This window comes from Phallusia mammillata, chromosome 3 (assembly GCF_965637545.1).
Source record: "Phallusia mammillata chromosome 3, kaPhaMamm4.hap1.1, whole genome shotgun sequence".
NCBI classification, from domain to species: Eukaryota; Metazoa; Chordata; class Ascidiacea; order Phlebobranchia; family Ascidiidae; genus Phallusia; species Phallusia mammillata.
In genome coordinates this window covers 22423833-22436856 of record NC_137254.1, presented here as the reverse complement: position 1 = coordinate 22436856, position 13024 = coordinate 22423833, and the positions used below count along the sequence as shown (strand labels likewise).

General features: G+C 36.2%; 1 protein-coding gene across 4 annotated transcripts in view; it reads right to left on the bottom strand.

Annotated features, from left to right (window-relative positions):
* The window catches only part of LOC145220531 (uncharacterized), a 64787-nt gene that overhangs the window by 37952 nt on the left and 13811 nt on the right, over window positions 1-13024 (bottom strand). For 3 of the 4 annotated variants that reach the window (XM_080087742.1, XM_080087744.1, XM_080087743.1), the window contains 34 exons: window positions 12417-12521; window positions 12177-12296; window positions 11874-11981; window positions 11691-11798; window positions 11424-11586; window positions 10873-11036; window positions 10683-10787; window positions 10200-10319; window positions 9853-9960; window positions 9679-9786; window positions 8941-9103; window positions 8659-8822; window positions 8430-8534; window positions 8073-8192; window positions 7865-7972; window positions 7685-7792; window positions 7407-7572; window positions 6803-6966; window positions 6279-6383; window positions 5995-6114; window positions 5691-5798; window positions 5516-5623; window positions 4872-5034; window positions 4501-4664; window positions 4022-4126; window positions 3631-3750; window positions 3218-3325; window positions 3053-3160; window positions 2553-2715; window positions 2081-2244; window positions 1831-1935; window positions 1214-1333; window positions 386-493; window positions 93-197 (listed from right to left, as the gene is read on the bottom strand). In XM_080087742.1, coding sequence (XP_079943868.1) covers window positions 93-197; window positions 386-493; window positions 1214-1333; window positions 1831-1935; window positions 2081-2244; window positions 2553-2715; window positions 3053-3160; window positions 3218-3325; window positions 3631-3750; window positions 4022-4126; window positions 4501-4664; window positions 4872-5034; window positions 5516-5623; window positions 5691-5798; window positions 5995-6114; window positions 6279-6383; window positions 6803-6966; window positions 7407-7572; window positions 7685-7792; window positions 7865-7972; window positions 8073-8192; window positions 8430-8534; window positions 8659-8822; window positions 8941-9103; window positions 9679-9786; window positions 9853-9960; window positions 10200-10319; window positions 10683-10787; window positions 10873-11036; window positions 11424-11586; window positions 11691-11798; window positions 11874-11981; window positions 12177-12296; window positions 12417-12521 — 4281 coding nt within the window. The remainder of the gene's footprint in view (window positions 1-92; window positions 198-385; window positions 494-1213; window positions 1334-1830; window positions 1936-2080; window positions 2245-2552; window positions 2716-3052; window positions 3161-3217; window positions 3326-3630; window positions 3751-4021; window positions 4127-4500; window positions 4665-4871; window positions 5035-5515; window positions 5624-5690; window positions 5799-5994; window positions 6115-6278; window positions 6384-6802; window positions 6967-7406; window positions 7573-7684; window positions 7793-7864; window positions 7973-8072; window positions 8193-8429; window positions 8535-8658; window positions 8823-8940; window positions 9104-9678; window positions 9787-9852; window positions 9961-10199; window positions 10320-10682; window positions 10788-10872; window positions 11037-11423; window positions 11587-11690; window positions 11799-11873; window positions 11982-12176; window positions 12297-12416; window positions 12522-13024) is intronic. The other variant, XM_080087745.1, reaches the window with a different exon arrangement.

Below are 13024 nucleotides of genomic sequence, written 5' to 3'. Positions count from 1 at the left end.
TTAAATATAATTTCAATGATTACGATAGGCCACATTGCACTAACAAACGACATGGTTGTTTGTAGTATTGAAATAATAAAAAATGTACTTACTTCCAGAGATTCCGCCAAACCCTTTTGACTTTTATACTCGTCAGTTTCGGTGAAAAGATAATTGTTTTTGGCTGCTTCCTTCAAATACTGACTCTTGTAGGCCACCTTAAGTTGAGATGACAAAAAAAATTGTTTTCCTATTTTGTACAAGTCCAGTAAACACTCTTCACAAGTTGGTACTAGTAGCAAAACCTACTACTATTTTGCAGTTTAGAAAATAATGACTGCGGAATCATATTTACTTATTTGGTGAACATTTTCATTACACTTCAACATAGAGTAGAGGTACTTACGTCGCTTTGATTTTCACTGGATTTGACTGCAGTCTCGTAACCAGGTGTCAAATGAACTGGATAGTAAATCACATCCCTGTCTTCCATGTAATCCTCTTTGTACTTGCGCTGAGAGCCATTACGCCAGTTAAAAACAAATGTTTTGTTGTGCAAAGAGCCACACGTATACAATACAGGCGAATCTTTGCTTATCCCTTCATTCAACTGAGCAATTAAAATAAACTTTTACGATTAAATATTGAGTTTTGTATGCCTAATTTTTGTGATAAATGTCATGCCAAAAGCTATAATGCAGTGATTCTCTACTTGAGGCCATGGACTACAGCTCTAAAATAAGCAATACCATTGACTAAATTTAGGTGGGGGTAAATAAGCAAACCATATACGTATATTAAAAAAAACTGAATTTTAAGAAGTGACACAAAGTTACTGACAGCTAACAATTGGACCCTCTTTTTATATAGAATATGCATCTCTCTTCAGTTTATTATCAAATATGGTGGACGTCCTGAAGGTCATCCAAAACGGACCAAAAGTCACCATGGACCACCAACTGATAACTACTGCTGTAATACTTTACAATAAATCGCTGTTCACCACGTTTTTCAAACCTAAATTTATCTCAAACAATCATTTTCACAGACTATTTGTTCATATGTTAGTAGCTGACTTCTTAAATCTAGAACAAACTTTAGCACCGCAATGCTGCAATAACTCGGAACACATGCGCAATCGCCTGGCACTTATCTATTTTAAACAATGCCCGCACGTCATAATATGGCCCGACTTCTTCAATGCAAAAAAGCTTATTCCCTTGACGCCACTTACGTCGGAAATAAGATCAGCGACTCTGATGCCGTGTTGTACCACGGGATGGTCTCTACTGTCCATGGTCTGGAAGCCTCTGTAGTTTGTAATCACTTCTTTGCGTTGCTTCTGGTACTCGGCCTAAAGGCAAAGTAGAAAGCAGTTTTGTAAAGAGGCAACATTTACCGCAAATACTTCAAGCAAACAAATTGACGACTTCGAGTACTTTAACATTACAATGTATATGGGGCAAATGGTTTGGCTGACGGGCTGTTTAGGTTCAAAATACCATACCCTTAAAGACACTTTTACCGGGATTGTAATCATTTACTTCAAATGAAGCCAAATCTACAACTTCAAAAATTTTAACACTGAAATAACGAGCAAAAAGATATTGGATTGGCTGACGAACTGTTTAAGCTCAAAATATATTACACTTAAAGACACTTTTAACTGACATTGTAATCATTTACTTCAAATAAAGGCAAATCTACAACGTCAAAAACTTAGGGGCAAAAAGAGATTGGTTTGGCTGAGGACCTTTTAGTTCAGAATACAATATATTTAAAGACAATTTTAACAGGTATTGTAAAGATTTCATTTTGTCAGCTTTATGACTCTTATGTGCTTTAACTCACATCGCTGGCATTCTTGGCGTTCTGTTTGGCGCGAACAAACTCTGGATAATCTAATGGCAAGTTATGGGTGTGCATGAGTTTCTCGGCATCCTTCCAATACAAAGCCTGAAAAGCAAAAAAAAAAAAAAACAATTACAAAAATACCACTAACCTTTGTAAGACAGAAACTTCGTATAACGTAATCTCACGAAAGTTGCAACACTAGCACAAATTAAAATACATAACAAGCTATTGCAATGTACAATGTTACCTTGCTTGTGTATTTGGAAACTTTTCTAGCGTGATCATATTCGGGGTAAGATTTTGCGATATCAGCCGGTGCCTTGCCCACCATTTCCTTTTTAAAGTGGTCCACATATTTGCTGGTAGACGCAACCTTCTGTACAGCTAATGCCTGAGAGATTGCCTGCATCGCTAGAAGGTACGATGAATAATGTAGTTTATAAATATATACATAACGATTGCATGTACCATTTCTGTAATGTTAATGCGAAATCTTAACAAACAACTTAAAATATACAGACTTAACTTTACGTTAGTTTGAAGCTTAATCTAATATACATAGAATATCCCGGTCTGTGGATTTGTATTATTATATGAGTAACCTCAATTCATGTCAGCATGAGCATGATTAGCAAAGAAATCGTAACGGTAACAGAAACGTTTTGCTTGTAACACAAAAAGATTTCGGGTATTTAGAAAGTCCAAACTAACAAACTTACAAGTATCCAAGTTGTATTCCTTCATCTTACGACGGGCGTCATCGCCATACAGCTTGTTACTAAGAAGTGGAGCAATTGACTTCGAAATTCTCATTTCAGGAGTTTCTTTTACCTGAGTTCGGTTTGTTCCCTTCTCAGCTTCATAAGCTTCTTTGTACTTTTTCTACAAAAGAATGTCTCTAATCAGGTTCTACCAATGTAAGAACAAACGTTTAAACACAAGGCAATGGAAAACCTGGAATTGAGGCCAGAAACAAAAGTATAAGTCCTAAACCAGGTCAGAACCTGATTTTTTACATAAAAAAAAGCCAGATTGAGGCCGGAAAATTGTAGCGGCACAAATGAGGCCAAGTTAGGGACGACTTATGTCTGTTATTTAAGCTCAAGCCCGAAATCGACCAAAACCCGAAACAGATAAGGCTTACAATGGTTGACAGTCAGTATACACTTAAAAAAAAACAGCAACTGATCAAGTTTGTTCCACAGTAAGTCTAACTTACATCTGAAAGTAGGTCACCAAGCTCTTTAGTTGTTTTATATTGATCGGTGTCGGTAACTTTGAAGTTGTTTGCAGCTTTGTTTTCGTTGTGTCCTTTTTTGTAGATGGCCTAAAGCAGCAAAAATAGTCAAAAAAGAACAATGTTTTTATAATTAAAGACACTTACATCACTTTGAACTTTGCTAGCCTGCATTGCTGATTCGTAACCGGGTGTAATATGAGCTGGGAAGTAAATCATTTGTTTGTCGTACTCCCAATCTTCCTTGTACAGTGCCTGAAAGAAAATATAATTTTTCGTTTTATCAAAGATTACCCCGTTGAGAAATAATTATGAAGCAAACTATTCAGAAAACGTACTAACTGGTAACTGTATTGTTTTGTTAAATGTGAAATTTTTGGGTAATAGTTGTTTTTAGAATGTACCCAGACGGACATTCGGTCTTGATAAGCTTTAAGGTAGAGATTGTGAAAGGGCTAATGGTAAAAGCACGAAAAACGGTTTGGAGAAATTTACTATTTATCACAGCCCTAGCCTTACTTCTTCCATAAAATCACATAATTGGCATAAAATAATCTTACATTTGAAACAAGTTCAGCAGCCTTAATTCCTTGTTGTACAATTGGATGCTCTTTGCTGTCCATGGTTTGGAATCCACGGTATTGGTTGATCACCTCAGCTCGTTGCTTCTGGTACTCCGCCTAAAAATAAAAAAACTTTATCATAAGAATTGAAAAATATCCATGTGGGTACAAATAAAAGTGACAGTCATAGAATTGGTTGATTTTGATACCTTAACCTAAAAAGAAGTAAAGTGTAGATTTTTTGTGAAAGGGGTTAAAACAGTGGTTCTCGTCCAAGATGTTAGAGCCCCCCTCAGTATTCAGACAATATAGGTTAAAAGCAATGAACACACTGTCTGCAGCGTACTGTGGTACCCTGTTCAATTAACCATATACACATGTAACTTACGTCGCTTGCATTCTTAGCGTTTTGTTTTGCTCTGACGAATTCCGGATAGTCAAGTGGGAGATTGTGAGTGTGCATTATCTTGTCAGCTTCTTTTCCGTATCCAGACTGCAAATGGAAATGTTAAAACCTGAATCATTTATGCAAAGGTGTCGGTCAGAGAGTTAAAGCGGTAGCAAATTAAACAATCCTTGAGTTAAATAAATGTTGGCATTCTTTCAAAAGTGAAAAATCAATTATTCAACTTCGTTAGAGGTTCTCTAGGATTACACTTATAGAAATGTTATAAAATTTTGTAGAAATGTTAAAATGTTATATTATTAATTAATTAAATTTTTGCAACAATTTTTCGAAATTAATTTGTAAACATAGGGACTGGGGGAGAAAATAATATTTCTAAAACTGACAATGGGCAAACATGCAAACAATTTTTGAAATCTTGTAATGTTAGGAAATAAGCATTTGTGTAGCTTTATTTGTACCTTGCTTGTCATTTTTGTCACGTTTCGTGCCACGGCATATTCTGGGTACGAATTAACCAAATCCGAAGGGGCTTTTCCTATGATATTTTTCTTAAAATCGACCATGTAGCCATGTGGAGAGAATGACTTCTGTGTTCCAAGCGCATGGGCAATGCTTTGTGTTGCTGAAAACCACACAATAGAATACATTTAAACTTCCACCAAATACACTTTACAAATCACGGTTTAAGCAAAAAAAAATATTTTAGCAAAATACGTAAAGGTTTTAATAATTCTTTAATACATTGAAATATGGTGACCTAAATTAAACTTTTTTCGGACAATAAAATCAATTTATAATAAAAGAGGATTGAAGTCAAGGAAAGACTTACAGGAGTCCAGATTGTACTTCTGCATAATGCTCTTCGCCTTGTCCGTGTATGTCTTGTCGCTTAGCAACGGTGCAACTGATTTGGAGATTGCCATCTCAGGGGTCTCAGCTATCGAATGTAAAGCCTTGCCACGGTTTTCCATGTATTCGGCAGAGTATTTGTTCTAATAAATTCAGATAAAATTATATTGTATCGCAAATAAAATAATCGTGTAGAGTTTGTTTCGCTTAGTGAAAGAAACATTTCAAGACAAATACCCCAGAACGGGGGTAGGAAACCCATGACTTGTAAGTCAGATGTAGTTTTTCTGATAACTGCGTGTCGCTCTTAGACAAATCTTAACATCATTTCTTAACACAATGTTTTTTTGTTGGTCAAGATTTTAAAAATTCGTTTTATTTAAAGTAAAAGTACATGGCTCACACGGTGTACATCTGGAAACATAATACACACTTTACTGTATCTGAGCGAAAAAGGTTGCCGACCCCTCCACTACCACAATCAAGCAGGACAAAGTTACGTAAAGTTTAAGCGTTATGAGCGCGAAGTAGCAGAAAGCACAGGTGAACCTGGCTGTAGCTGCACTGTCATTGAAAAGCATTATGTGACTGGGACTTACAAATACAACCATCTGGACATTTTACCTCTGACACAAGATTAAGAAGGTTTTGTGCAGCTTGATATTGTTCCGTATCAGTCACACGGAAGTTATTTTTCATCTTCGATTTCTCAGCATCCTTCTTGTATGCAGCCTAAAGAAATATGTGCTTAAGCTTGTTTGTGGTTTATTAGAAAGATAAAACGTGTAGACAGTTTTACCATGCTTTGGAACTTGCTTGCTTCCAAAGCCTGCTCGTAACCAGGTGTTACATGGACTGGGTAAAAGATAAGATTCTTCTCATATTCCCAATCTTCCTTGTAAAGTCTCTGCAAGACGCCAAGCACAAACGTAGTTCAAACTTTAGCTATGAGTTACGTAAACAACTTCTTTGAAAATAACAAAATTTTAGCATAGTATGTAAAGTATGTACAACAAAGTTGGCGTACGATATACATCAATTGTATTTACATGTCTTTGGGTATTCAATGTTTAGAATTTAAATAAACTTTACAATTAACTCACATCGGATATGAGATCGGCAGCCTTAATTCCGTGTTGAACAATGGGATGGTCTTTGCTGTCCATTGTTTGGAATCCACGATATTTATCGATAGTTTCCTTGCGCTGCTTTTGATATTCAATCTAATAATAAAAATTAAATTAAACACAAAATAAATACTTAACCTAAAACTATTTACTTCTACAAAAACATGGACAACCATTTCCAAAAAAAAAACAATATAAAAGCTTAGAACAGATACAGTTTCTATTGACCTTTGTTACTTTATATTCATAATGTTACTCACGTCACTGGCGTTCTTGGCGGATTCTTTTGCGCGAACGAATTCGGGATAGTCAAGCGGCAGGTTGTGGTGATGCATAATTTTCTCCGCATCTTTCTGATACAAAGCCTAAAACCACCAAAGATTTATATGTATTTTGTGCATTTATTTAGAAAGTGCAGTGGTTCCCAAAAACTTTTGCCACAACCTGAATATTTGGTCAAAATTAGTGGTTTTGGGCTGATTGCATGCAGTCAAACTTTGAAAATATGTACAGATAAACGGTCATGAGCGATTATAACAGCTTATTTGATAATAAAATACTAAGTTAAAGCAGCTCTGTAGGCCACTAAAAATATTCTTGACAACCCATTGCTGGACGATGCTGAAAACCAGCATAATACAACAAGAAGCTCAAATTCAAACTACCACATCATTTAATATCAGTTAAGGAAATATCATGAATAAGATCATCAATTAGTATTCAAAAACGATGCAATGGTTGAATGCTATAACTATTATCCATTTGTGAATATCGCATTTCCAACCTTGCTGGTGAGTTTGGACACATCACGCAGTCTATCATATTCTGGGTAGGATTTCGCCAAATCTTGTGGCGCTTTTCCCACCATTTCCTTCTCGTACTCGGAATGATAAGTACGATCTGATGCGAGTTTTTGTGATGACACGGCTCGCGTAATTTCCTGAATATCTGCAAGTGGAAACAATGTTGGGATGTACTCAACAGGCACAACGATTCATGTGCAAAGAAGTAACGTCACTACGCAATAAAATGTTTTAGCTCAACTGAAAACGTGTCATGCTAATTGCTTACAGATACTGACAATGTCGTAAAGGCGATAACATACAAGAACGAATTACGTAATGTTTTTGTGAACTGGAATCAATAGACATAAGGTTCTTTATAGTTTTTATCCACCAAGCAACGAGCTGGGTGAATCGAAGTTTAAACTACAAGCCTCGACTCTATAAAAATGATGTGGCAAGTTCAAAATCAAACAAAAGAGACAGATTTTTGACAAAACTTTTTGAATGGCTTAAAACCTCTAACAGCAAATTAAGTTCGACAGAACGTGAACCCTAGACCAGTTCAAGTTATTTCAATTTTCCAACTATTTTCCGTTTTCTTACCTGATCCTACTTGAACCTTCGGGAGCAATTTTTTTGACCCTTCTTCGTACATCTTCTTGCTCTGGACTGGCTTCAGTTCTTTAGCAAGCACCATCTCGTGTGTTTCAGCAACCTGCATTCCTTTGCCGTTCTCTTTTTCCTTCTCATAGTCCTCCCTGTACTTGACCTAAATTTTCCAGCAAAAATAAATAAAGCTTTTCAGAAAATGCTTTTTGCCAAAATCACATAAAATTGTTTGAAAACTAACTAGAAATAAATGAACAAAAAATGTTACTTACTTCAGAGGCTGATTTGTCGCTCTCTTTCATGGCCTTGTACCGATCTGTTTCAGTCATCAAGAAGTGATTCTTGTCTTTAGTTTTCTCGTAGTTTTCTTTGTATATCACCTAAAAAGGATAACTTTAAATTGGATTGTACTCTTCACTTGTGGAGAGACTGCCATTTTCAAAAGCACTTACGTCACTCTGGACTTTCTTGACGTCAGCATTTGCTTCGTAACCGGGTGTAATATGAGCTGGGAAGTAAATCATTTGTTTGTCGTACTCCCAATCTTCTTTATACAGTGCCTGTTTACAATAAAGTGTTTTACAACTTTCACTCCAATATCAAAAACTGAGGTAAAATGCGTTGTTCAAATATAACGTTTGAGATAATGTTTTTGCTTACATTCGAGATCAGTTCTGCAGCTTTGATCCCGTGTTGGACAATGGGATGGTCTTTGCTGTCCATATTTTGAAATCCTTTGTAAGTATCAATCACCTCTTTGCGCTGCTTTCTATATTCAGTCTAAAAAGAAACACAAGAACACCAATTGTTTTCAACCTTTTATTATTTTGCATTACTTTTATGGAAAATGAAAAACAAAAATTATCGTTTCTTCTCAAATTGATCTATTGATTATTTACGATAAAGTCCTCAGCGCTTAATTTTGCAAAACGCTCAAAGTCTACAGAAATCCACAGGATATCTATTGTAGACAAAGTTTAATGAAGCAATGTACGAAAATTTTAAATGTACACTTACGTCACTGGCGTTTTTAGCTGTAATCTTCGCTCTAACGAACTCCGGATAGTCCAAAGGTAGGTTGTGATGATGCATAATCTTTTCAGCATCTTTGTGATATTCAGCCTGAATAAAAACAGAAAAAATGAGATAAGAGATTGCATTTGACAAAAAAATTAATCCATGTTCGTTCAAACTAAACGTATGTTAAGTAATTTTCATTAACACATGAAAAAGGTATTTAGCTTACCGCACTGGATTGTTTGCTGACTTGGCGAAGATGATCGTATTCAGGATAAGACTTCGCAGCATCTGCTGGTCCTTTGCCAACCATGTTCTTTTCATAATCGGCCTTGTAGTTTTGACCAGAAGACAATTTCTGAGTCGAGAGTGCATGGGCAATTTCCTGAACATCTGTTAATCAAAAACGATTTTAAAGCAGATAATCTAAAGAAGTTCATATTTACATTTATATGGCCAGATTGAGGATTACACCATAGCCATGCGAAACAATAAAGCTCAATCTGTTTACCTTGTCCAACTGTCACATTTTTGTGCATCTCCTTGGACTTTTCCTCGTAAAGCTTCTTGCTTACAACAGGACGAAGATCTTTGGACAGCACCATCTCGTGAGTTTCGGCAAGTTGCGAAAATCCAGTTCCCTTGTTTTTCTCGTATTCCTCCTTGTACTTAACCTGTGTAGTGTCACATGTAACGTTTGTCCTTATATTATAAGGCGAAACAGACAAAATAGAAAATCGTCCTCGAACATGTACGTATGCAGACATTACCCTAGCAATTTTTTTCATTTATTGTGTGATTTACTCTGCTAACAGCACAGCTTCGTACATTAAAGAAAACATAATTTCACCTAAACGAAGCAACACCATAAACTTGAAGAATAAGATAATTTTCCCAAGATGACTTTGTAGCTTGTTTATTTACATAGCAAAGGCGAAAGTGTTTGCATCGTAATTTTAATATTACTCTTGTTTTGTGGCCTCGGAAAGTGGTAGTTTGAAATAAATAAATCACCTTAAAACAGTACCGAAGTCTGTCAAAAAATCTTAAGATAAGGAAACCTTGAAATATTATTAATATAGTGGGCCAGGACATTTTTGCAAAATATTTTCTGCTGGGCCAAATTCACTGTCCTGGCCTTTGATTTATCACCTCAGAATTATTTCCTGAAAGGGGTTATTTTAGTGAGCTTCATACAATTAACCCATTGCCGAACCGCAACTTAAGTTTGTTTTTCAACAAATCTTACATCAGAAGAAGTTTTATCAGTTTCCTTCATTGCCTTGTAGTGCTCGGTGTCGGTTAACTTAAAGTTGTTCTTGTCCTTGTTTTTCTCGAAATCTCCTTTGTAAGTGACCTGCAAAAAACATTGGTGAGCATATTCGCTTGCACGATGCATTTTCACCCATTCTGGTGCACTTACGTCACTTTGAACCTTTTTGACGTCAGCGGCCGACTCGTAACCAGGTGTAATATGAGCAGGAAAGTAAATCATTTGTTTGTCGTACTCCCAATCTTCCTTGTACAAAGCCTAAAAACAAAGTATGTTTACGTCAAAATACGTCAAGTACGTCAAATGACGTCACCCCGATGTGACCTACAAGGTATAGGGCCAATATTAAAGTACGGCATATGTTTTCCCCTGGGAAGCTATGTCTTAAACTGTAAAGTGTTTTGTTATGAAATTTTTGTTACAAAGTACAGTATATGTTAACTCTGGAATGCTATTCCTATATCCTAACCTGTACATAGTTTTGTATTGAAACTTACATTGGAAACTAGTTCAGCTGCTTTGATTCCGTGTTGGACAATGGGATGATCTTTGCTGTCCATATTTTGGAATCCTTTGTAAGTATCAATCACCTCCTTGCGTTGCTTCTGGTATTCCCTCTAAAAAGCGACATAATATAGGATTTATATAGGAAATATTATAGTACAACACGTCTAGGCAATTGCTACGAATCAAGGTGGTCTTCCAAGTGTTCCCATATAGCGAGGAGCAGGTTCAAAAATCTAGTATGTGGTGGGATTCGAACCCACGACAAAAGCCTTTTCGGGGAATGGTGCTCTACCAACGGAGCCACACAGCAGGGCCATGTACGGGGGGGGGGGGGGGGGGTTAATTGGAAAGCCCGCCGTATGTCGCATCACAAGCACTGCTGCCGGCCTCGTATGACGCACAGCATTGTCGTAGCGGATCGCCAGTTTGGTAGCAATATAGTTTTATCAGGATCTTCACAATAGAAAACTTACGTCACTGGCGTTTTTAGCGGTGACCTTTGCCCTCACAAACTCGGGATAGTCAAGGGGAAGATTGTGGTGGTGCATAATCTTTTCGGCTTCTTTGTGATACTCCGGCTACGAAACAGCACAAACCATTTATTTCCTGCAATAGTTTAAGGTTGCGCGACGTTGGTTACACAAATGACCCCAACTAACTTACCACACTAATGATTTTATTCACTTCGCGAAGTCTGTCATACTCGGGATAAGACTTGGCTGGATCCACTGGCCCCTTTCCAACTATTTTAGTCTTATATTCCTGCTTATATGTTTTATCAGACGCCACCTTCTGTGCGCCCAACGCATGCTGGATTTCTTGAATGTCTTTAAGACAAAAATAGAACGTAAATACTAAGTCGCTGTTGCAATACAAGAAACTATTAAAATACATTTTAAAACCTTTACACAATTGTAGTCAGTTTAGGGAAAACAAGCAACACCATAACTTTGTTGAATTGTTTGTAAATTTTGTCTTAAATACTGGATACATTTTTACGCCAGTACTAGAAAACAGTATTGTTCTTTTTTGTTCATTGCTACAAAACAACAATTACATCAGCTATTCCAAAACCTACTTTCATGCTTAATGTGCTAGTTTTACCCCATATTTTTAAGAGAATTTCAAGCATTAAGAAATATGCTTTCACTGTAGGCTTATAAAACGAGACCGACAATGTGATCTCAGAGCATTTCTAAATATTTTTTTAATACCTGATCCGACATTGACCGTCTGTTGCATTTCCTTTGATTTTTCCGTGTACATCTTTTTACTCAGGACTGGACGAAGTTCTTTGGAAAGCGTCATCTCGTTTGACTCAGCGAGCGGCAAAAGTCCTACACCCTTGTTTTTCTCGTAATCTTCTTTGTATTTTACCTAAAAATTTGAAATGGATTTTAATTGTTGCCTCGGTTTGAAGCATATTAAACAAGATTTTATATACAGCTTCCAAAGAAAGAAAGTCAAGAACTTATACTCACATCGGATGAAGTTTTTTCCGCATCTTTCATGGACTTGTAGCGATCAGTGTCGGTGACATCAAACCGATTCTTGTCCTTGTTTTGTTCAAACTGTTGCTTATATGTAACCTGCAAGAAATAAAAACCAAATAGTTTAAGCATGATGCTTTTTTAAGTTGATTCGTTAGCAACAGTGGTGCTTACGTCACTTTGGACTTTCTTGACGTCAGCATTTGCTTCGTAACCAGGGGTGATGTGAGCAGGAAAGTAGATGTTTTGTTTGTCGTACTCCCAATCTTCCTTGTACAAAGCCTACAAATGATTTCACAACACAAAAAAATTCTTGTTTATTTTCATTGGACTAAAATTTAGTAAAAATAAAATTTTAATTTAGTCACTAAATTTTATTTCAATTAATTTTTTATATTTATTTTTATTTTTTGTTTGCTTTGGTTTACAAAATTTTATTCAAGAGAATTAAATTGCATGGGCATGTTTTCCACTTACGTTGGACTGAAGTTCTGCTACTTGAATTCCACGTTGTACAATAGGATGTTCAGTGCTGTCCATGGTTTGAAAGCCCTTGTACTTGTCAACAGTTTCTTGTTTCTGCTTCTGGTACTCAATCTAAAGTGCAAAAACCAAAATAATATGCCACAATATTTTGTTACAACTTCAACAAATATACATTTTCCGCTGATTTCGTGATAACTTAGCAGCGAATTTGGTCGAATCTGAAGTACTTACATCACTGGCATTTTTAGCCGCTGTTTTAGCTCGAACAAACTCTGGATAGTCGAGTGGCAGATTATGATGGTGCATCATCTTTTCTGCTTCCTTTTGGTATTCAGCCTGAAAAATTAACATTGGTCAGTTGTTTACAAGATGTAATTTTATTGCAGTTTATTTATGTAGAAACCCATTACAGTTTTTTAGTTTTTTTGCCGCAAAGAATATGTTATGTCATGTGATGGGCAACAGATTTCTAACAAAGAAGCTACAACAAATTAGGCTTGCGTGGGGCAAAAAAACGTGTTTTACATGAAGATAAAACGGATATTTATTATTTGTGTTAATTCGAACTAAATGATATCAACATTAACCTGGAAACTTAGAACATTTACTGCTACTACTTTGTTTTTAAGCCAGGACTGATAAAGGTATTGGTGGAAACGACCAACCTGATTAAACCAGTATTCAAATACTAAGATATGTGTTTCTTAAAGCTTTCAAACTATAGTTTTAATGACAACCCAAGCGGACTTTCTTTTAAGTAATTTGTAATCAATCTAATTTTCAACACATCATTCCGAGTATGCTTGCTAGCAGTGTTACGAGAAAGTTCACACAAAACA